The sequence below is a fragment of the Aricia agestis genome, chromosome 19 (genome assembly GCF_905147365.1).
Source record: "Aricia agestis chromosome 19, ilAriAges1.1, whole genome shotgun sequence".
Lineage (NCBI taxonomy): Eukaryota > Metazoa > Arthropoda > Insecta > Lepidoptera > Lycaenidae > Aricia > Aricia agestis.
In genome coordinates this window covers 10,611,985-10,633,639 of record NC_056424.1, presented here as the reverse complement: position 1 = coordinate 10,633,639, position 21,655 = coordinate 10,611,985, and the positions used below count along the sequence as shown (strand labels likewise).

At 36.1% G+C, this 21,655-nt stretch overlaps 2 protein-coding genes across 3 annotated transcripts in view; one reads left to right on the top strand and one right to left on the bottom strand.

The window, feature by feature from the left end:
• Window positions 1-2,487: 2,487 nt before the first annotated feature.
• The window catches only part of LOC121736325 (fibrillin-1), a 56,184-nt gene continuing 37,016 nt past the window's right edge, over window positions 2,488-21,655 (bottom strand). Inside the window, exons 28-33 of the mRNA XM_042127439.1 lie at window positions 21,246-21,457; window positions 20,407-20,570; window positions 18,803-18,935; window positions 17,945-18,065; window positions 8,272-8,390; window positions 2,488-2,946 (exon numbers count right to left, since the gene is read on the bottom strand). Of these exons, the coding sequence (XP_041983373.1) occupies window positions 2,784-2,946; window positions 8,272-8,390; window positions 17,945-18,065; window positions 18,803-18,935; window positions 20,407-20,570; window positions 21,246-21,457 (912 nt within the window). The 3' untranslated portion in view covers window positions 2,488-2,783. The remainder of the gene's footprint in view (window positions 2,947-8,271; window positions 8,391-17,944; window positions 18,066-18,802; window positions 18,936-20,406; window positions 20,571-21,245; window positions 21,458-21,655) is intronic.
• On the top strand, window positions 3,228-6,409 carry LOC121736323. 2 transcript variants are annotated; one of them, XM_042127434.1, is made up of 2 exons: window positions 3,228-4,793; window positions 5,290-6,409. In XM_042127434.1, the coding sequence occupies exons 1-2, from the start codon at window positions 3,444-3,446 to the stop codon at window positions 5,299-5,301; spliced, it is 1,362 nt and encodes a 453-aa protein (XP_041983368.1). In that variant the 5' UTR covers window positions 3,228-3,443; the 3' UTR covers window positions 5,302-6,409. The 2 variants fall into 2 exon arrangements, with proteins under 2 accessions (XP_041983368.1, XP_041983367.1); XM_042127433.1 differs by having other exon boundaries at window positions 5,275-6,409.

Here is a 21,655-nt window from a genome sequence, read left to right as displayed (position 1 = left end):
ACATCTAATGTTCTCTGCTTCAACAGATAAAATGTTTATTAAAGAATCTCAGATCGAATAAAAATATAGATATTCTGCGAATAAAGGGAGAGCAATTTTACGTTCATGTAAAAGCCAAACTGCGCCAAGCAGCGTAGTTTAATGCATGTGTATTGTGTGTGCGTTGAAACTCATTTTTATTTGATCTGAGATAGGAATTTACTCCTTTACTAATAAAAATATTTAAACAGCGAATAACTACACAAAATCTGTGTGGCACATTAAAAAGTCGCATAATAGACTTACCCCCTTACTAATAAACGCTGTATAAGCTTTGAATTCAGTGTTTTGTCTTCTTCAATCCAATTAAAAATGTCACTTGTGTGACAGGAACAAAATACTGTATAACTATTCAAAGCTTATACAACGATTATTAGTAAGGGGATAGACTTTTGTATAGTTATATGCTACGTTATATCTTTATTAGTAAGTAGGTTAAAATATAAACCCCCTTACTAATAAACGTTGTATAAGCTTTGAATAGTTATACAGTGTTTTGTTCCTGTCACACAAGTGACATTTTTAATTGGATTGAAGAAGACAAAACACTGTATAACTATTCAAAGCTTATACAGCGTTTATTAGTAAAGGGGAAAAAGTATAACGGTAGCATACAGTTTGTCATCTACAAAAGTATATTGAGCCTAAAATACAATGAAATATTCATAGTTCCTACATATGTTTTATAGATAACTGGTGTGAAAAAAACGAAAGTACAGTTAGTGAAATAGGCAGCTTGTTATTGTTTCTTAAAACTTGTGAGTAATTTTTATGATTGACTGTACTATATTAGTAAGTTTCCATTGCTTGTATATTCACTTTCTAATCGTTTCATATTATAACTAATAAGTAATAACTGTTACTTATGCCAGTTGGAAGATTCTTTGTTAAATTAGTTAAAAATTGCGGCTATGCGAAAAAACATTAGTAAGTAAAATGAAATGAGAAATGTAGATTTGGTATTCTGGTAAAATAAATGTAGCAGTTTAAGAAAGTTAGATAACGTCTTGATACATAAAATGTTTGTAGAGAAATAGATAAAGATCCATTTTGCTGGCAAATAATTATTTTAAAATTATGATAATTTTTTGATAGTCATGTACATATTGTGTAAATGAATTAAAGATTTTAAATCTTTGAATTGTTGTGTAATTAATTTCATGCCATTGTATTAATTTTAAGCAGAATCATATTTTATATTTTTTGTATTATGTTTTAAAGGTAAAAAATATCTGTTACATCATTTTAGTCGTCGCTGAGCATAGAGAAAAATACCATAGACTAGTGACTAGACAGTTTATTTTTTAATCTACATAGAGAGTATGGGACCAGATTGTTGTCGGTGTCAGTGTTTTAAATAATTTGATTAAGTAATTATGTTGATGTTATTATTGTTAACGTTACATAACTAACTCGCGCCATGTAGGTGTCTACCATCTAAATGTCCACGGTGTAAAAAACGCTTGTGCTTTAATAAAATATATTACATCTATATGGATTTTATTAAATTTCTGCTTATGAACCATGCAGATGATGTAGAGTAAGAAAAATATTTAATGTACCATCGAGGTAGTTGATTCCTATGCAATTGACAGACCAACGTTATTTGGTCGAATATGTCAATTCAATGTTAATTGTGATCTGTCGGCTGGGTTTGACGTAACGCGACCAAACTACATACTTAGGTTAGGTCCCCGATTTGCATAGGAATCAACTTCTCTGATAGTACATAATAGCCAATAATGAGAAATAAAAGATTTGAAATTTATAATAACAATATTTAATTTTATTGGAATCAAAATAAATAGTATTCATATTTCTCTTATGTCTATCTTAGTTCTTACAGTTCTAAACTTAGCTGTAATCTTACAAAAACATTTTTGTGTTCAAAAAGCTAGTCTTTTAGTGCTCTTATTTTATTGTATGTTGAGATTTGTTCTATTTTACAACGAGTTCAAAAATAACTGAAAATAGGCAATTAACACTGTGTGTTAACAAATTGGTATGCTCATGAGTCATGACAAACTACCAACTGACGTTAGAAAATGTTTAAGTCGAAACTGAAAGTCAGTCGTTTGATGTTGAACTTTGAAGATAATAAATTTGCTTTGATATTTTGCTATCCCTTGGAAATTAGATCAAAATTGTATAAATGTTACACTCAAATTCCAGAGTGATTAAATAAAATGCATTCGCCAGTTTCGATAGCTAAAGATATCAAATATTATTATATTTGACATCTAACTTCGTTATCGTTAATGGCGTCTTCATTTCGACTAAGGGTTGATTCAGACAGCAACGCGACGCGTAGATGCATTTCTAAAGTACTGAATTAACAGATCGGCATGTCGCCTTGCGCAATTGAAATTTGCCAAATCCATACAAATTTATGCCGCGCCTCGCCTCGTCGCGAATTGACCCTAAGGGTCAATTTATACTAGCCCAGAGTCGAAGCGCATCGCAGCGAATTATCAAGAGCGTAACAAATTCAACCTTAATTCCAGAGCGCATCGCACAGATTACTTCTGCGAGACCAATCAGCGTTGGTCGCGCGCATTCACGCTAATTCGCTAAAATGCGCGCGACGTTTTAAAATCTCAAAATTATTGAGTGTGTTGCGCTCTGGAGTTAAGGTTGAATTTGTTATGTTCAGATTTGGTAATTCGCTTCGATGCGCTTCGACTCCGCACTAATATAGTTTGACCCTAAGCCAGTATCGGGTGGCGACTACACTCTGGTGACGTCTAGAACTCGTACTGGGACACGATGACGATGAGTCTGGCGACGGCGCTGCCGCCGAACATGTTCCGCTGGTACAGCGACATCGTCAGCTCCAGCTCCACCACCTGCGGCCCGGCCAGCGAGCACTGCAGAGACACCACGCAGATGTTGCCCATCGGCCGCATGCTGCAACGACAATAATAGGATTAGGCTTTTTTTTAAGGGCAATTGGCCCACCACACATTACCACCACTGCAACTCCTGTGTCGCCAAGATCAACATTGGTAAACAACCACGAAACTCAGGGGTGTAGTAATAATAGGCTTGATGATTTTTTTTCTTGTTGGTAATCAAAGGTCCTCTCGAAGATAGAAACATCGGCGTAAGACTCAGTTAGCTTTGTCCAAGATATTACTAATCAAAATAGATCTTGCCAAAAGTCAAAACACTAATCGTGCCTGTAAAGTATAGACAACTAGTGTCAAACTTAAAAAGTTAGATTGTCAAGTCTCTAGTCTGTATTTGTTCTTCTATTGCAATGACATTTGGTATGGACAGAATATAGTTTTTCATCATGCTTAACCGCTTACTTATTTTCCTAATAACTATTAAACAACTTAACATGGTGTCAGAATAAGTATATAACGTGATAAAAAAAGGAATATATGTGAGAAAGTTGTAAAATGGCTACGAACGATACCGTATCCGGAATAAAGCCGCCTGCTAGCCTACAAATTGACTCGGACAAGTCGACGTCATGGAAAAAGTGGTTACAACAGTTCGAATGGTATGCAATTGCTATTCAACTCGATAAAAAACCAGCTGAAGTCCAGGCAGCTACATTTATGGCAGTAATAGGCCCAGACGCGATCGAAATCTACAACAGCTTCAATCTTAGCGACGCAAATAAAAATAACCTCAAAATTATAAAAGAAAGGTTTGGGGAATATTTCACACCTAAAACAAATATATCATTCGAGAGGTACATATTCTTCAAGATCGAACAAAACGAAGATGAACACTTTAACGAATTTTTAACCAGAATAAAAACTCAAGCAAGCAAATGTGAGTTTGACAATTTACTTGACGAAATGCTAAAAGACAAAATAGTATTTGGAATTAGATCAAATCAGATAAGAGAGAAATTGTTGACAGAAGACAAACTAAACTTGACAAAAGCTATAGCAATATGTAAAACTTGTGAAGAAGCCACAAAACAACTGGACGAGTTCGAAGGTAAAAATAAAGTCTTATCACTGAAAAACAAAAGTCTCAGAAATAAACAAAATGAATATTTTGACTGCAAAAGATGCGGTACAAACCATAAAAGCAGAGAATGCCCAGCTTTTAATAAACCATGTGCAAAATGCAATAAAAATGGACATTTTGCCAAGATGTGCCATACACAAAAAAAATATCAGATTAAACAGAAAAATAGAGTGAATGCAGTAGAAGAAAGCTCAATTAGTTCTGAAGATGAGGTATACATATCAGCTATAAATGCTGGTGGAAATAAAGACTGGACAGAAAAGATACAAGTTGGTAATGTGCAATTTACAGCCAAACTAGATACAGGAGCACAATGCAATGTGTTACCGAGACACTTGATAGACAAAATAAAGGCAAAGCTAAAACCAAGCCGCACTAAAAATTTAATAAGCTACACTGAAGATAGACTGGCAGTTTTGGGTGAAGTGGAGCTATTGTGTACAATCAAAAATGAAGAAAGTAACATTACATTCAAAGTAGTACAAGAAAAAGTTATACCAATTCTAGGACTAGATACCTGTGAAAAATTGGAATTAATCGCTAGAGTCAAAACATTGAAGGAAAGTGAATGCGAAGATGATGTGTTCAACGGTTTAGGCTGTTATAAAGATTATGAGTATGATATTGATCTTATAGAGAACCCAAAACTCGAAATCATACCACCAAGACGTATTCCACATGCCATAAGAGATGAGGTGAAGCAAGAACTCGACAGAATGGTGAAGTTAGATGTCATAAAGCCACAGAAGGAGCCTACTCCTGCGGTGAGTCCTATTGTAATTGTCAGACAAAAAGGCAAATTAAGAATCTGTATAGACCCATCTGATATAAACAAAAACATTCTGAGACGTCACTTCCCACTTACTACTATAGAAGAAATTTCAGCTGATATTAAAGGTTCTAAGTTCTTTGCATTATTAGATTGTACAAAAGGATTCTGGCAAATAAAACTTTCCGAAAGAACACAAAAAATACTAACTTTTGCTACCCCATGGGGAAGATATTCTTACAAAAGACTCCCTTTTGGAGTGTCGTCAGCACCTGAAATATTTCAAGAAATATTAACTAATTTGCTCAGTAAATTCAAAAATGTCAGAGTGTCCATCGATGATATATTTATTCATTCAAAATCCAGAGAAGAACTCAACAAAACTGTTTGTGAAGTCATAAAAACATTGAAAACAGCCGGTTTCAAACTCAATAAAGATAAGTGCATTTTTGAGTCAGAAAGAATTAAATTTTTAGGGCACATTGTTTCAGAAAATGGACTAGAAGCAGACCCTGAAAAAGTAAAAGCCATTCAAGAAATAAAAACACCAACAAATAAAACTGAGCTACAGAGACTACTAGGGATGATTACGTATCTAAACAAATTTATTCAAAACATGTCAGAATTGACAGATCCATTAAGAGATTTGCTACACAAGAATACAATCTTCACATGGGAAGCCCATCAAGAAGAAGCTCTGAACAAAATAAAACATGTTTTACAGAGTCCTCCAGTATTGAAACTATATGATGTTAACAAACCAGTAACACTAACTGTAGATGCAAGTTCAAGAAACCTTGGAGCAGCACTTCTTCAAGAAGGACAACCAATAGCCTATGGTGCAAGAGCGCTGACTAAAACAGAACAGAATTATCCACAGATTGAGAAAGAAGCACTTGCTATACTGTTCGGATGTAAGAAGTTTCATGAATATGTATATGGCAAAGAACTGACAGTGGAATCAGACCATAAGCCACTTGAGACAATCTTTAAAAAAAATATACAATCTGCTCCAGCGAGACTGCAACGCATAATATTCAATCTTGCACCATACTCGCCAAAGGTTATATTTAAAAAAGGAAGAGAAATACCCTTAGCAGATCTCCTCAGTCGAGATTGCGATACATCTAATCTGAAATATGAACAAGAAGACAATTTGAAAATTGCAGTTATACTACCTATGTCATTAAACGCTAAAGAAGAGTTAATTACAGCTACTAAGGAAGATCCACACTTACAGTTACTTCTAAAAACAATAATACAAGGATTCCCAGAAAAAGTCAATGATCTGCCTACCGAACTACGACATTATTTTAACTTTAAAGAAGACTTAAGCTATCTCAACGGAATAATCTTCAAAGGAAATAAAATAATAGTACCAAAATCACAGATTGCTAAAATGTTAAAGAATATTCATCAAGGACATCTAGGTATAAATAGCTGTTTAAGAAGAGCACGGCAATTTCTTTACTGGAAAGGACAATATGACGATGTCATAAGACTAGTTAAAACCTGCTCTGTCTGTGAACAAACTCAGAGAGATAACATTAAAGATATAGTACTAATTAAAAAGATCCCTACACTTCCATGGCAAATAGTTGCATCAGATTTATTTGAGTCAAAAGGAAAAACTTACCTAGTAATCTGTGACAGTTACTCTGGATTCTTAGATTTTCATCAGCTAAAAGGTCAGTCATCATATGAAGTAATTGAACAACTAAAAAGATGGTTTGCTGTGCATGGAGTGCCAGAAGAGCTACAAACTGATAATGGAACACAATACTTGTCTCAAGAGTTCAAGATCTTTCAAAGAGAATGGAGATTTAATCATGTCACATCCAGTCCACATCACCATCAAGGCAATGGGCTCGCTGAAAAGGCAGTTCAAACAGCCAAGAATATGCTAAGAAAATGCAGCATTGACAAGTCGGATGTTCAACTAGCTTTGTTAAACTGGAGAAATACACCAAGAAATGATATTTTAGGTTCACCAAACCAACGATTATACAGCAGAATTACTAGATCTCCAATACCCACCCTTGACAAAAATTTAAAACCAAAAATAATACAAGGAGTTACAGCCGAACTGAAACGACTAAGAGAGGAACAAACCCGATACAGTAATAAGCATACCAAACAGCCAGATACTATAGAAGTTAATGACAAAGTCCGACATAAAGTCTCTCATCGTCACTGGGAAGGGGCCACTGTGGTGAGTAAGCCTGAAGGTCTACCAAGATCTGTAATCATTGAAACAGACAAAGGACAAATACTACGAAGAAATTTAAGCCACCTGCATAAGACACAAGCAGACATACCCAGCAACAGAGTAGTAATACCTGAAACCGTCCATGCTGATGAACCAGTTTTACAACAGGCCCCAGCACAAGAACAATTACCACCAATCACTAGCTCACCCCCAGCATCTACAAGTTCTATAATGAATAACCCTGATCATACAAATAATTCAAATTTGCCTCAACCAGTGATTGCACCAAGAATGTCAAGATTTGGTAGAATCATCAAGCCAATAAATAAACTTAATATTTAATTATAATCATAGCACCTAAGTTTATAATTACTAGTTCATTATGTAAGATACATATGGTATCTAGTTGGGCTGTGCAATTTATTCTATTATTACTGTTACTATGTTAGTAAACTAATTATAATTTTTGTCTGCATAGAAAGGGAGATGTAAAGTATAGACAACTAGTGTCAAACTTAAAAAGTTAGATTGTCAAGTCTCTAGTCTGTATTTGTTCTTCTATTGCAATGACATTTGGTATGGACAGAATATAGTTTTTCATCATGCTTAACCGCTTACTTATTTTCCTAATAACTATTAAACAACTTAACAGTGCCGTCATCGTCATTATTATTTTAGATTTCATACAAACTGCTACCTAACAATGACGTTACGGTTTTGTAGTTTTTTAGGCATCGGAAGAGGACTACTCGATAATATTTCTTGTGAAAGTGGTATTATAGCAAAATTGTTATAAGGGTCAATAGGGCAGAGTCGAAGCGCATCGAAACGCCTTACTAAAAACTCTGCGATAATATAAATTGACCATATATTGCATGTCCGCCCACGTCGGCCCGTGCATCGTGAACGGCGGGGCTAAAATGGTCGCTTTGGAGAATCACATAAAGAATCATAATATGATTCATTTTTTTTAAATCGCAAAATGCAAGTCTGCTTGCAATTCATGTCTGACAACTCGACAAGTCTTTTAAATGAACGTGTCGAAAAAAGGAACTAACGCTGCCATCATACATTTTTGACAGTTCTCCTTTACGAGCAGCGCCACCGCCCACGTTCATATTTAACCTTGTCGCACTGTAGTAATTCGTACTAATTTGACATTTTTCAGTTTGACAGTTTTGACAATTCATTTGCTGAATTGATTGAGAGGAATTGCTAAATGTTACCATTTTAGCACCGCGGGTCCACCTGACAATATACTCACTGGAAACAGCTGAGGTCGGCGTGGGTGACGCCGGGGCCGGCCTGCACATCCAGCATGTTCATCTCGAACTTCAGCACCGCGTCCGCCCACGACGGCCCGTGCATCGTGAATAGGTCCACCTGGAGGTAACGCACATTAGGATACAGAAGTAGCGTGACTTATGGGCTTCCACACAAAACTGCGAATTCAATACCACAAAAAACTCATACTAAAAAAATTACATTGCGTTGCGAATTCGCATGAAGTCGCAGTTATTTGAGGAACCCATCGTACTGTTTTGCAGCACCCTCTGTGTCAGTTTTTAAAAAAAAAACCCAAAAGTTCACCCTAAACTAATTTATTAATCCAAAATTAAATTAGTAACACTTTAAGCTATGACTTCCCACACCTTACTTGCCCGGCTTCCAGAATCTAACTGCACGATAAATTGAAGTAGAATGAATACCAAACGAAAACTGCAACGCAAACGGAAAAATATCGAGGAATAATAGAAATGCTTATTAAACGGAATGTACTAACTAACTAGGGATGTAACAGCTCCCCCCTTTTGACGAAGCTTTATCTATTTAAGATAAGCGAAGTTAAAAAGATAGAGACGTAAAGTGTGCGAAGTCTACAGAACATAGAAATATAAAACATTGAAAACACAAATGAAATAGGAAGTAAATATCTAAAAATAGAACATCATTGACATTATTAAAAACATCATTAAAATATCAACATAATAAAACATCATTGTTATAAAATAGAAAAATCGTAGACTTCACAAAAATAAAGAAATTGAAAATAAAACGAGACAAAATTATTAACTGAAAACGAGACAAAATTATTAAATTAAAAATTTAAATTTCTATTAGAAGAAGATTGATTTTTATCAAAAATATTTGCACGATGTTGCAATGGCAAGGATTTCATAGATTGCCTTTCTTCATCTGAAGATGAAATCTGAGTCATCTCGATAGAATTTGAAATTTTAGATTTATGTCTTATATTTTTCTTATTATTACATTGATTGAAAATCTGAATGCAACATGTTGACTCATTCATAGAATTTTTATTTTTAAAACATCTGAAAATCTTATACACAAAATACAAAAATAGAGACACAATTAAAATATAAGTAAATGTAGAATAATATTGGCCATATTTAATAAAGTGAGATTCTTTTTCTAAATTATTAATTTCATTTTCTAAATTGTCCATTTGATGTGAGGCATATTTTAAAGAGTCTAAATTTATTTTGCTTAAGGAAATAGGAGATAAATGTGGTAAACTTTTATTAAATATGTCCTTCTTACAACAATCGTCCTCGGTAATATCAAAACTTATATCTAAAGGAGATTTAATCATAAAAGAATAAGAATTGGTTGGCAACAATTGCACAGTCTTCGAATAGCCGACACAATCAGCTGTTAATTTAACAATACCAGTACCCTGGATAGAAAAATCATTAATTTCATCATCACAACGAATAGTTAATTTATTTGGTTTTGACTGTACAAAAATCCATTTATTATTTTGTAACTTTTGCCATATATCGATATTACCGTATAAAATTTTAGAATTACATTCAGAGGGCAACGAAAGTGTGACCTCGGTTAAGATTTTTGATTCACAATTTGGATTACTAACACAAGAGTAAATATTGAACAATTCACAAATAGAATAATTACTAGTTATTAATTTACAATCATTTAAGGAGCTCAGCATAGCATAATGCAGTCTGTCGTCGCTCAAGGCGATATATGAGTCAGAGGGTTGAATTAACGCGAAAGTATTATGAGCATCATCGTGAGGCGTTGGCAAAGGAATATTTTTATACACCATAAATTTTTCAGGTGTGACTAAAGGAATTTGTAAAATAAAAATTATTTTATTATTTAAGAAATAGGAACTAAGTTTAGAAATATCGATTAAAGTATGAATATTCTCTATACTAAGAGAGATTGGAAACTTCAATTTTTTACTTATTTGATTACTATGCTTAATCAACTCATTATAGAGACTTATGGGACTAATTACACTAGGATTTAAAACATTCACTTTAGAAAATAAGATAGAATTTAAGGTAGTATCTAGTAAATTAGAAATAGTAAGCAAAGAACCTTCGATAATATTAAGTAAATTATTTAATTTAGAATTGTATAATAATAGATTATCTGTATCCGTAATTTTAGAAAGAATATTATTCATATTATTAATTTGCGTATTTAATTTCATTTCATTTTGATTGAGCTTGTAAATAGTATTATTAAAATTATTAATTGTAGACTTTATAACGTGTATATTATCACGCATTAAATGAAACATTTCAGATTCGCCTTTCTTACAAGACTCAATTGCAGCATCATATTTTCTAGCATCATCAGCATCTAACGTGCCGAAGAAAAACTTTAAAATTTCGCCACCAAATTCTAGTGACCGTTTGACTTTAGTAGTCTTATGATCGGAAATAATATGAGACAAAGATTGTAATTTAATACTGTTACTATGAATCAAGACCTCGATAGGGTTAGATATGTCTTTACAAAAATTTAAATCTTGCGATTGAATCTTGTTACAAATATCAATTGTATCAGATAAAAGATTTTGTATTTTATTTAAATAAGGCTCAAGAGAAAATAAATCGATATGCGTAACAACTTTCCAATAATCATTATAAAAATTTACATAAGTAACAGGTTCAAAATAGATTCCTGGACTATGCGATATAGGAATGATATTCGACTCCGCGTCGCTGCGGCAAAAGCCATGACAGCATAATATTCTGAAAAGAAAGAGACGAAATATGTTTTTATAACATAGAGATAGAAATCTAAGAAGTGGCAGGCTTAATTTCATTAGTATGATGTTTGACATTTTTGCGACCTATTTGTAGAGTCACATTATGTTTATTATGAACTTTAAGAATTTTATATGGGCCTTTCCATATCGGAGATAAGGCTTTTCTTAATCTATGATGATGTTTTAAATACACCATATCACCTGACTTATAAGAAACTTCGCGAGAATTAGAATCGTAATATTGTTTTGACCTTTCTTTACTACTGATAAGGTTCTGAATTGCTTTTTCACGACTAAAGCGCATTCTATATTGTAAAGCACGAATATATTCATTATAAGTAGTATTATTATTACTCTCGTACAAAGAGCTAGGAATAGAAGGTTTGTAGCCGAACAATAGTTCATGTGGCGTAAAATTAGTAGAAGAATGCGGCGTCGTATTATAAGCTAAGATAGCAGTGAATAAATAGCAATGCCAATCGTTTTGATTCTCATTGACAAAAGATTTTAAATATTCTTTTAAAGTTGCATGAGAGCGTTCTAGTGCGCCATTTGTTTGAGGATGATAAGGAGTAGTAAATAATGCTTTTACTTTTAAAATTTCAGTTAATTGTTTAAATAAATCAGACGTAAAGGGTGTACCTAAGTCTGTTAAAATAGTTTTAGGAAATCCGAAAAGAGACATAAAATGAACAAGATTTCGAGCTATTTCGTCACTTGTCGACGAAACCATAGGATAAGCGCTAGTGAATTTAGTAAGATCATCTTGTAACGTTAAGATGAATTTAAAATTTTGGAAACCCGCGTCGGGCAGAGGGCCTACAATATCGAGAGCTAATCTCTCAAATGGCCTTGTAGAAGTAGAAGTGATCTCCATTGGAGCTTTGTTAGATTTTCGTAAAGGCTTATTGATTTGGCAAAGTTTACATTTTTTAACATAATGCTCAATATCAGAGCGCATTCCTTTCCAGTAATAACTGGCTTTAATTCTTTTATACATTCTTTGAGAACCTGGATGACCCGCAATAGGCGAATCATGATTTTCCTTTAAAATTTTAGGAACTTCTACCGGAGTAGGATAAATTAATTGATTTTTGTAAATACAAATTTTAATATTAGTATTGTGAAAAATATAGGAAATCATATTATAAATTTTAGTATAAGATAACTTAGAAAATGGATCTGAAAAATCTGAAATAGCAAGATCCGTAATATTTTGGCAATCGACTAAAATATTTCTTAATTTAATTAAGAGATTAAAAATATCTTTATAATGAGTTTCATCAAAATGATGAACTTTAGTAAAAAGGAAATAGTAATTTTTATCTTTAAAATTATAATGTTTAATTGTGAACGGCTCACGTTCAGAATTTAGTAATTCGTCAGCATTTTCTAGCTGCGATAAAATTTCTTCACAATGCGGAATAGAATTGTCGAAATCTAGAGAAACTGGACACGCAATATTATTTAATTTAGATAAATGTAAACCTTGAGTACATTCTTCGATAATAGTATTAGAAATAGGAAGTTGATTAGTAAATTGACTTTTAAAGTATTTTTCATAGGTTAAATTATTTAAGTTATTTATATTAAGAGCATTGACCGGACACCTAGACAGAGCGTCGGCATTAGAATTGAGACGACCTTGTTTATAAACAATTTCGTAGTCATACTCCTCGAGTTTCAAGCGCCATCGAATGAGTCTGCTACCTGGATCTTTTACATAAAGCCACACAAGTGGTCTATGATCCGTGACGATTTTGAATTTATTACCATATAAGTATGGTCTAAAAGTTTTAACAGCAAATAAAATTGCTAACAACTCCTTTTCAGTTGTAGAGTAATTGCCTTCAGGCTTATTTAAAGTTCGCGAGGCGTATGCTATAGGTTTGTCCTTGCCTATAGGACCTTGAGATAGAATTGCGCCTACAGCATAATTACTAGCATCTGTAGTAACATTAAAAGGTTGAGAAAAATCGGGATATTGGAGAAGAGGAGCAGAAATTAATTTTTCTTTTAAAAATTCGAATGCTTGTTGCTGTTCCGCATTCCAGTGGAAAACAGCATCTTTTCTTAAAAGACACGTAAGAGGCTTAGTTAACTTAGCAAAATTGTCAATAAAACGGCGATAATAGCCTATTAGACCTAAAAAGGATTTAATATCTTTAGGATTCTTGGGAACTGGAAAATAGGAAACGGCCTTGACCTTATCAGGATTCGGAGTGACACCTTTATCGGTGATGATATGACCAAGATAAGCGACTTCATGTCGAAGAAATTCGCATTTATCTGGCTGAAGCTTTAAATTGCTTTGTCGAAGTTTGTCAAAAACACGTTCTAATTTTGTAATATGATCTTGTAAATTTTGGCTAAAAATAACGATGTCATCAAGATAAATAAAGCAATCTAGACCTTGTAGACCTGATAATACGGTATTCATTAACCGCTGGAACGTGGCTGGGGCATTTTTCAACCCAAAAGGCATTCTGGTGAACTCGTAATGTCCAGACATGCTTGAATTAGTACTAATTGTAAAACCCGTTTTTGGGGCGTCCTTGGGACTCATTTTAAGCTGATGGAAGCCACTTGCTAAGTCTAAGGTACTGAAATATTTTGAATGACCTAGTTGATCTAGGATGTCTGTGATAAGAGGCAGTGGATAAGACTCTGAAACAGTGGCGTCGTTAAGGCGACGATAGTCTATGACGATTCTCCACTTTTGTTTGCCAGAAGCGTCTATCTTTTTCGGGACTACCCAAACTGGGGCGCTCCAAGGCGAAGAAGAAGGCCGAATTATTTTCTGATTTAGCATTTTACGGATTTGGGAATCGACCTCTTCTTTGTGACACTCAGGAAAACGATAGGATTTAACATGGATAGGAGGAGTGTCACCCGTATTAATACTGTGTTCAAGGACACTAGTACAAGTTAAAGGCTCGCCATCTAAATGGAAAATATCAGTGTAAGACGAGACGCAATTTAAGAGAGCTTTTCTCTCTTCATTATTTAAATGAGAACAGCGAATTAAATTTAAAACTTGACTTACGCGATTTGACTTGGAACTAGAAATAGAATTTATGCTAATACAATTTTTAGAATTTTTTAGACATTCATTTTCGAATGGTGTTAATTTTACATGATAATCTTTAACTTCGATATCGGACTCAGTGGTATTTAAAATAGTAAGGTTCACTTTCCCATTAGGTTTGACCTTTACTATGCAATTAGCGACATAAACACCTTGACTTAAGGTATGATCTAGAACTAGAGCTTCATTGTTATGATAAAGCTCGGGCGAGAAATTTGATACAGTACACTCAATACAGGCTTCCGCACGAGCCGGAATGATATATGTTGGCTGAGTGTAAACAATAGGAATATAATGATTATTTATAGTCATAGATTTAGAAGAATAATCAATGTTAGATTTAAAGAAATTGCAAAAATCGCTACCGATAATACCATCATAATTGGTTAAATTTATGTCGTCATTTGTCACATGAAACTTGTAATTAAATTTTTCGAAAGATATAGAAAATTCTAGTTGAAAGGTTCCTAATGTCTCGACAGGATTTTCGGAACTGTTAATGCCTTTTAGCTTAACGATTTCATGTGAGAGATCTGGAATTTGTAATAGACAGGACCCCTTAATGATACTGATGGCTGATCCCGTATCAACTAGAAAACATAGCATACCCGATCCCGGTGCATGCTTACATTGCAAATAAGTATGTGGCAATGATACCCTTTTAGAATAATTATTAATTTCGTATATAGATTTAGAAGAACTAGGATTTATGTTAGATTTAATTGACTTATTAGAATTAGTATTTTGGACAATTTCGTCCTTAAAATTAATTAGACTCGGTTCATCTGACCGAGATGTAGATTTAGGATTATTTAAACTAGAATTAGTAGAAATTAATTTACTAGATTGAGGCGATTGAGACGATTGAGACGAATTAGTATTAATTGAGTTAGAAAATGAGACATTTTTTGATTTAGAATTATTCTTACACATTTGGCAATTATTTTGGCCATTAAAATTTAAATGACTCTGCTCTTTTGACAGAGATGTATTATTTATTTGACTCGACTCCTTTGATCGAGATGAAAATTTAGTAAGACCCAAATTTTGGGATGAATTATGACTCAACATTTTATTTTGTTGAGATGGACTCAGCATCTTGGGCTGAGATGTAAATTTAGAATTTGATTGACTCAACATGTTTTGTTGAGATGGACTCAGCATCTTTGGCTGAGATGAAATATTAGAAAAATTTGTTTGACTCGGCGATTTTCGTCGAGATGGACTCAGCATCTGTGGCTGAGATGGACTCAGTAACTGTGACTGAGATGTAGATTTAGAAAAATTTGAAAAGTTAGTTTGACTCAACGTTTTGCGTTGAGGTGGACTCAGCATCTTTGGCTGAGATGGACTCAGTAACTTTGACTGAGATGGACTCAGCATCTGTGGCTGAGATGAAGATTTTGAAAAACTAAAAGATATAGAATGACTCAACACTTTTCGTTGAGATGGACTCAGTAACCTTGACTGAGATGGACTCAGCATCTGTGGCTGAGATGAAAAATTAGGAAAATTAGAATAAGATTTAGAATATATCGTGTCCTTATGATTTAAGTTGGATTTTGGCAGACACGGAACCAAAATCCTTTTTAATTTAAATCATCGTGCTTGGATTGAGTCTGATGATCATTATTAGCATTATATTCAAAGTCACATGTATGTGAAGGAATATGACCGTCGTCACGTTGCGCGTTGCCAGCGTTTACGCGGCGTTTCATATTAAATTGACGCTTACGACATTCCATGATCGTGTGACCGACGTTTTTGCAATAGTTACACGATTTAGCATAAAAATTTGAATTATTATTGGACATAGAAATTGAATTATTTTTAGGAATAGAATTAGTATTGAAATTAGGATTTGAATTTGAATTAAAATAACTTTGAGGATTTACGTGATAAGATTTTTGCAAGACAGTCTTTTTATTTTTAAAACATTCAGAAGAGCCATGTCCGAATTTATGACAGATAGAGCACTGTTTTTGAGCCCTAGTGCTATTTTTAGATAAGTTAAATAATTTCTCCTCATCAGTGGCATATTGAATTGCATCACTGAGGGTTTTAGGATTTTTACACCTAACAATAATAGAAATAGAAGAATTTAAGCCCAATAAAAATGTATTTAAAGCGAGTTCTTCCATAGCCGCAATTCGACCGGGAAGTTCACTCTCGTCTACGCAACTATAATGAATATTAGATTGAATTCGAGTTAAAATTTGTTCAATTCTTAGTGAATATTTTATGACATCCTCATTGGACATTTGCTTACAATTTTGGAGATCAGATAATAAATGAGTTGCGTGTTTCTTTTCGCCGAAAGTTGAGCGTAAAAATAATTTTAATTCCGCCCAATTTGAAAATGTTTTTAAACTACAGGCGACTTGTGCCTTGCCTTCTAATTGAAAAATAATAAATTTGCATAAAATTAATTGTTGTTCTGGGCTAGCTAGTAACATAGCATTTTCACAGTTTGTGAGAAATGCAGGAAGTGACTCTCTGTCACCAGAATAAGGTTTAATAAATTTAGTTAAAAATGAAAGCGTTAATTTTTCGGACATATTTTTGTCTTTAGATGACTCTCCTTTGACTGACATTATGAATTATGTTATGCTGAACTTGTATAAAAATTTGAAATATATTAAGATTTAGAAATTAAAAATAGAATAAACTAGGATTTAGAATTATTTTAGATTTAAGAGTTTGTAAATATTAGATTTAGAATTCACTTCACGATTTAGAACACTTTATAGATTTAGCACTTTTGATTTAGCACGATTTCTTGAATTTAGTAGAAACAGAGGATTTAGAAAAACTAGAAAACACTCACAGGAACACGACGAAAACCTGCATGCCGTGGAGACTGGAGTGGAGCCGGAGTCGCGTGCAGAGGCTACGCTTTACCCGGAGCTGGGGGCCGATGATGTGGCCCTGGCGAGTTAGACTGGAGCGGCTCAGACAGCACAGCACCGCTGTTGAAACTGCTGGGGCAGACCGAAGTCCTCGTGGGGTTGTAGCTGGAGCGGGCTCAGGCTAGGGCCTGAGGCTGACCGTCGTCCGAGTGTGTGAACCGGTTGGAGCAGGCTCGCGCAGAGGTGCGGAGGCTTACTGTCGTCCAAAAACGTGGTGCGGGCTCGCGCCTTCGGTGGCGGAGTCTTACCGTCGACCAAAAACTTTAAAACACGGGTGCCACGGGTTCGTGATCCCTGGTCTAATTTTTCTAGACTTTTTACGGGATCAAATTACTGCACACTTCTGACACCAATTTGTTTTGCAGCACCCTCTGTGTCAGTTTTTAAAAAAAAACCCAAAAGTTCACCCTAAACTAATTTATTAATCCAAAATTAAATTAGTAACACTTTAAGCTATGACTTCCCACACCTTACTTGCCCGGCTTCCAGAATCTAACTGCACGATAAATTGAAGTAGAATGAATACCAAACGAAAACTGCAACGCAAACGGAAAAATATCGAGGAATAATAGAAATGCTTATTAAACGGAATGTACTAACTAACTAGGGATGTAACAGTACGTTGTTGATAACATCGTGACGAAGTTTGCTCACACAGCACTCATCAAATTGTTGATTGTAACTTCTCATCGTGAGAAAGCTAAAGACAATTTGTATGACCTTGAATTAGTTTCTATTTTTGCTACCAGAGGCGCTGTTTTAATTCCGCATAAATTAAAGTTTACGTAGTCATCGCAAAAAAAGGCGCACTACTGAGTCTGTTTGTCAACTATGAATAAGAGTAGACTAGATATGACGTCTCATCATCTTATATTATGCTGATAACACTTACACTCCCCCTTGGCAGGTAGATGTTGGACACGAATGTAATGAAGTTGTAGCTGTATGAGCTCGGCTGCTGCAGGCAGCTCCAGTCAGAGATAGGGCACGAGTTCTGGATGCGGGTGCACTTGCTGGAAAATAGAGAGGCGATCTTTTTGTAAAAAAAGCTGATAGTATAAAAAAAAATCAAAATGTTTACAAATTATTACATTGTCATTGGCTCTTACGTATACAAAGTTTCGAATTAATTAGACTATATGAGATAGGCATAAATAGTGCTTAAAGATTCGTTAAATACATACAGCCCAAGCTAATAAAAGCTTGTTAAAATGGCGGTAAGTGATAAGTCATGTTGTTACAGGTTTTAGGATAGAAAACCTTGAGGATCTAGAAATGTAGCAGATGTCAACTGCAAGCTTCTACTCAACAGCCCTACTTGGCGCGTAGGTTAAGGCAGAAGTAGCGCCTTCTCCATGTCAATGTCAATTGTCAACCAAATTCCAAAATATCCTGGATAGTGATTGAGACCGGCAGCTGGCACTATCTTCAACATGGCACCGAAAGAGCAATAAATCCTGTAACTTTTGTGTGGTTGTGACCAAATGTAACAACTAAGGCCGTTATCTTAACACGCAGTGGTTGCGCACCGAGGACGTTGCGGACACGTAGCGGATACTCATCGTTTTTAACGCGTGTTCACAGCGAATTTACAAAGCACAGGATGCTGCTCGTTGCGAGTCCGCGACGAATTCGCGACGCGTTCGCGGTGGGTTCGTTGTACGTCCGCGTCGTATTCGCTGCGTGCCCGTCCCGTCCCGAAGCCGCACGCCAACCGCTAGTATAATAAGGCCCTAAGAATAGTACATACTGTCGTCCCTCCAGCCTGTAGCCCGGCGGGCAGGTGATCTGGTGGCAGTGGTAGCCGCCGCGCGTGTTCTGGCAGACGCCGCCCGCCGCCGCCGCCAGGCACTGCGCCTCGCCGCTCTCGCACTCGTCGATGTCTGGGAACACAAGACATGTAGTACAAACTGTACTCCTAATACAAAACTTTGATAGGTCAAAGTTTTATGTAACATTAAGTGTTTAAACACACTAGGCCGAAAAAACGCGGCCGAAGTTCGGATGATTATATTATTTTAAATTGCTGATGACACACCATGCCGAAATTGTCGCGATATATTATATGCTTAGCGCATTGCAAGCGTAATCATGCCGAACTTCAGCTGCATATTTTCGGCCTAGTGTGTTTAGAATTTAGACACTAAATCACTGGAAGCTGCTTATAACTTTAAAAAATTGACATACCATAATGTTCCAACACTGAAAGAGCTGATGGCGTTGTACTATTGCTAAGAGAACTCTCGATCACGACAGCTTTCAAACATAAGAAACTTAATCAAAACAACTACATAGATAGCACGGCTGTAGCTAGAGGGGGGCATTGGGGGGCAATGCCCTACCTTAAAATCATAATGCCCTACCTTTAAAATACCAAAACCCAAGAAATCAATAAATTATGATTATTTTTTTTGTACTTCTGCCCTACCTGTAACCAATGCTGCCCTACCTCAAATCTGACTGTAGCTACAGCTCTGATAGACAGACAAGACAATAAAAAAACTAAAGCTACGATGCTACGTAGTGCTACGTAGTGCTACGCGCGTCTACGTAATTCCGTAGCACGTAGAACCTCTACGTGCTACTACGATTTTACGCATTTGCAGTAGTTAATTACTTACAGGGCCGTTTTAGTACTACCAGCGCCCTGGGCGAGATTTCTTCGGCGCCCAGGGTGCTGGTAGTTCAAAAAAAATTGGCGCTCCTTTTTATGCGGCGCCCTGGGCGGTCAACCTACATACTTATTTCCTCAGTTTATAAAGGTTATTTACCTGTCTTCACTACACGAATTTTTTTACAGGGTCAAGAAGAGATCGCTAAAATATCAAAATTAAGCAATGACGCGTCAATCCATACTAATAATATTATAAAGCGTGAGTGTGTTTGTCAGTCTGTCTGTTTCTCTGTTACCTCTTCATGCCCTAACCTTAAGGAATGAAAATATTTTTCACTCCGGAAAATAGAATGGAATATACTTTATTGCGTTCAACATAATATTGTAGAGACATAATTCAAAAGTACATTCAGCAAAGATACATGAACACAAAGGCTTTAATGCTACTGAACAATTTCTTCCAAGAAACCCTTAGTATAGGAGTACAATAAAAATGTACGGTTCTCGCGCGATACGGGCGTCGCGGGCGTCATAGACTCATAAAGTTATAACTTATAACTTTGTCATTTCCTCTCTTCAAAACAAACTATACTGTAGTGTAGTGATACCTATGTAGTATCTTGATATATCTTAACCGTATATAAGCTGTAACCACTTGATTATTATGCCATAATAAAGCCAACTATTTAACCAGGCACATCTTTCATTTCTCGCTAACACCCATCCTTACAATACTATACCTATGCAGCTGCGCGTGTCATCGGCCAGGCGGTACCCGGCGGGGCAGGCGCAGCGGTACGAGCCCGCGGTGTTGACGCACCGCCCCCCGCACAGCCGCAGCCGCCCCCCGCCCCCCGCGCCGCCCCCGCCGTACTCCGCGCACTCGTCAACGTCCGCGCACGTCCTGGGAGAAATGAGGTGTTAGACATGCGAAAGTAATACAAAACAGTCTATTACTTTCAAAAGAACGACAAAACGTTTCGAGAAAAGGTAGGTATAGTGCGGCCCTTGCGCTTCGCTTGGCTCGTATTGGACCTTGGCGGAGATTCAAAAGTTTTTTTGCGTCTTCCAAGAGAGTCACGTCACATTACAGTATTTTTTTCATTAAGCGCATAACGTTTTTAAAAGTAACAAATAAACAAACAGACTTAAGTTAAGTGCTTTGGGCAGATTCCAAATTTTAACGGAAACAAATTATACCTGTTGTCACCCTGTAGCCTGTAGCCCCAGTTACAGAAGCAGCGGTACCCGCCCCAGGAGTTGACGTAGCTACAATCTTAGCACTGTTGCAACTGCACAGAGAACTACTAACCTGTTGCCACTCTGCTGCCTGTGTCCCCAGTTACAGAAGCAGCGGTACCCGCCCCAGGAGTCGACATAGCCACAATCTTAGCAGTGCTGCAACTGCACACAGAACTACCAACCTGTTGTCACCCTGTACCCTGTAACCCCGGTTACAGAAGCAGTGGTACCCGCCCCAGAAGTTGACGCAGCCGTGGTCGCACAGGCTGGGCTGGGCGCACTCGTCGACGTCAACTCAGGCCTATAGAGGAGCATACATACAGACGCATCTACCAACCTGTTGTCACCCTGCAGCCTGTAACCTCGGTTACAGAAGCAGCGGTACCCGCCCCAGGAGTTGACGCAGCCGTGGTCGCACAGGCCGGGCTGGGCACACTCGTCGACGTCGACGCAGACCTTGTCGTTAGAGGGCGCGTTCTGGAAACCCTCCCCGCATTCGCACTTGTACGAGCCCACTGTGTTCACGCACCGAGCGTTGTAGGGACATGTCTGGAAAATTGAGGGTATTTTTAACAAAGCGATCGCTCTAACATTTAATTTATTTGTGCCCCGTTTCTGTGTTACTATTTTATTTTAGATTGACATCATTTCTTTTGCCCCTTCGGTTGATTAACGTACACGTAAACTCAAAAGTACTCAAAACATTAACCAGTCGTTAATGGAATTGAATTTGGGCATATGCAACAT

What these genes read in the sequence shown, in the direction of transcription:
- LOC121736323 (XM_042127433.1), top strand. Translation starts at nt 3,444, where the DNA reads ATGGCTACGAACGATACCGTATCCGGAATAAAGCCGCCTGCTAGCCTA. An exon ending in AGAAGGAGCCTACTCCTGCG is followed by an intron (nt 4,794 to 5,274) that starts GTGAGTCCTATT and finishes TTAAATTTTTAG; the next exon opens with GGCACATTGTTTCAGAAAAT.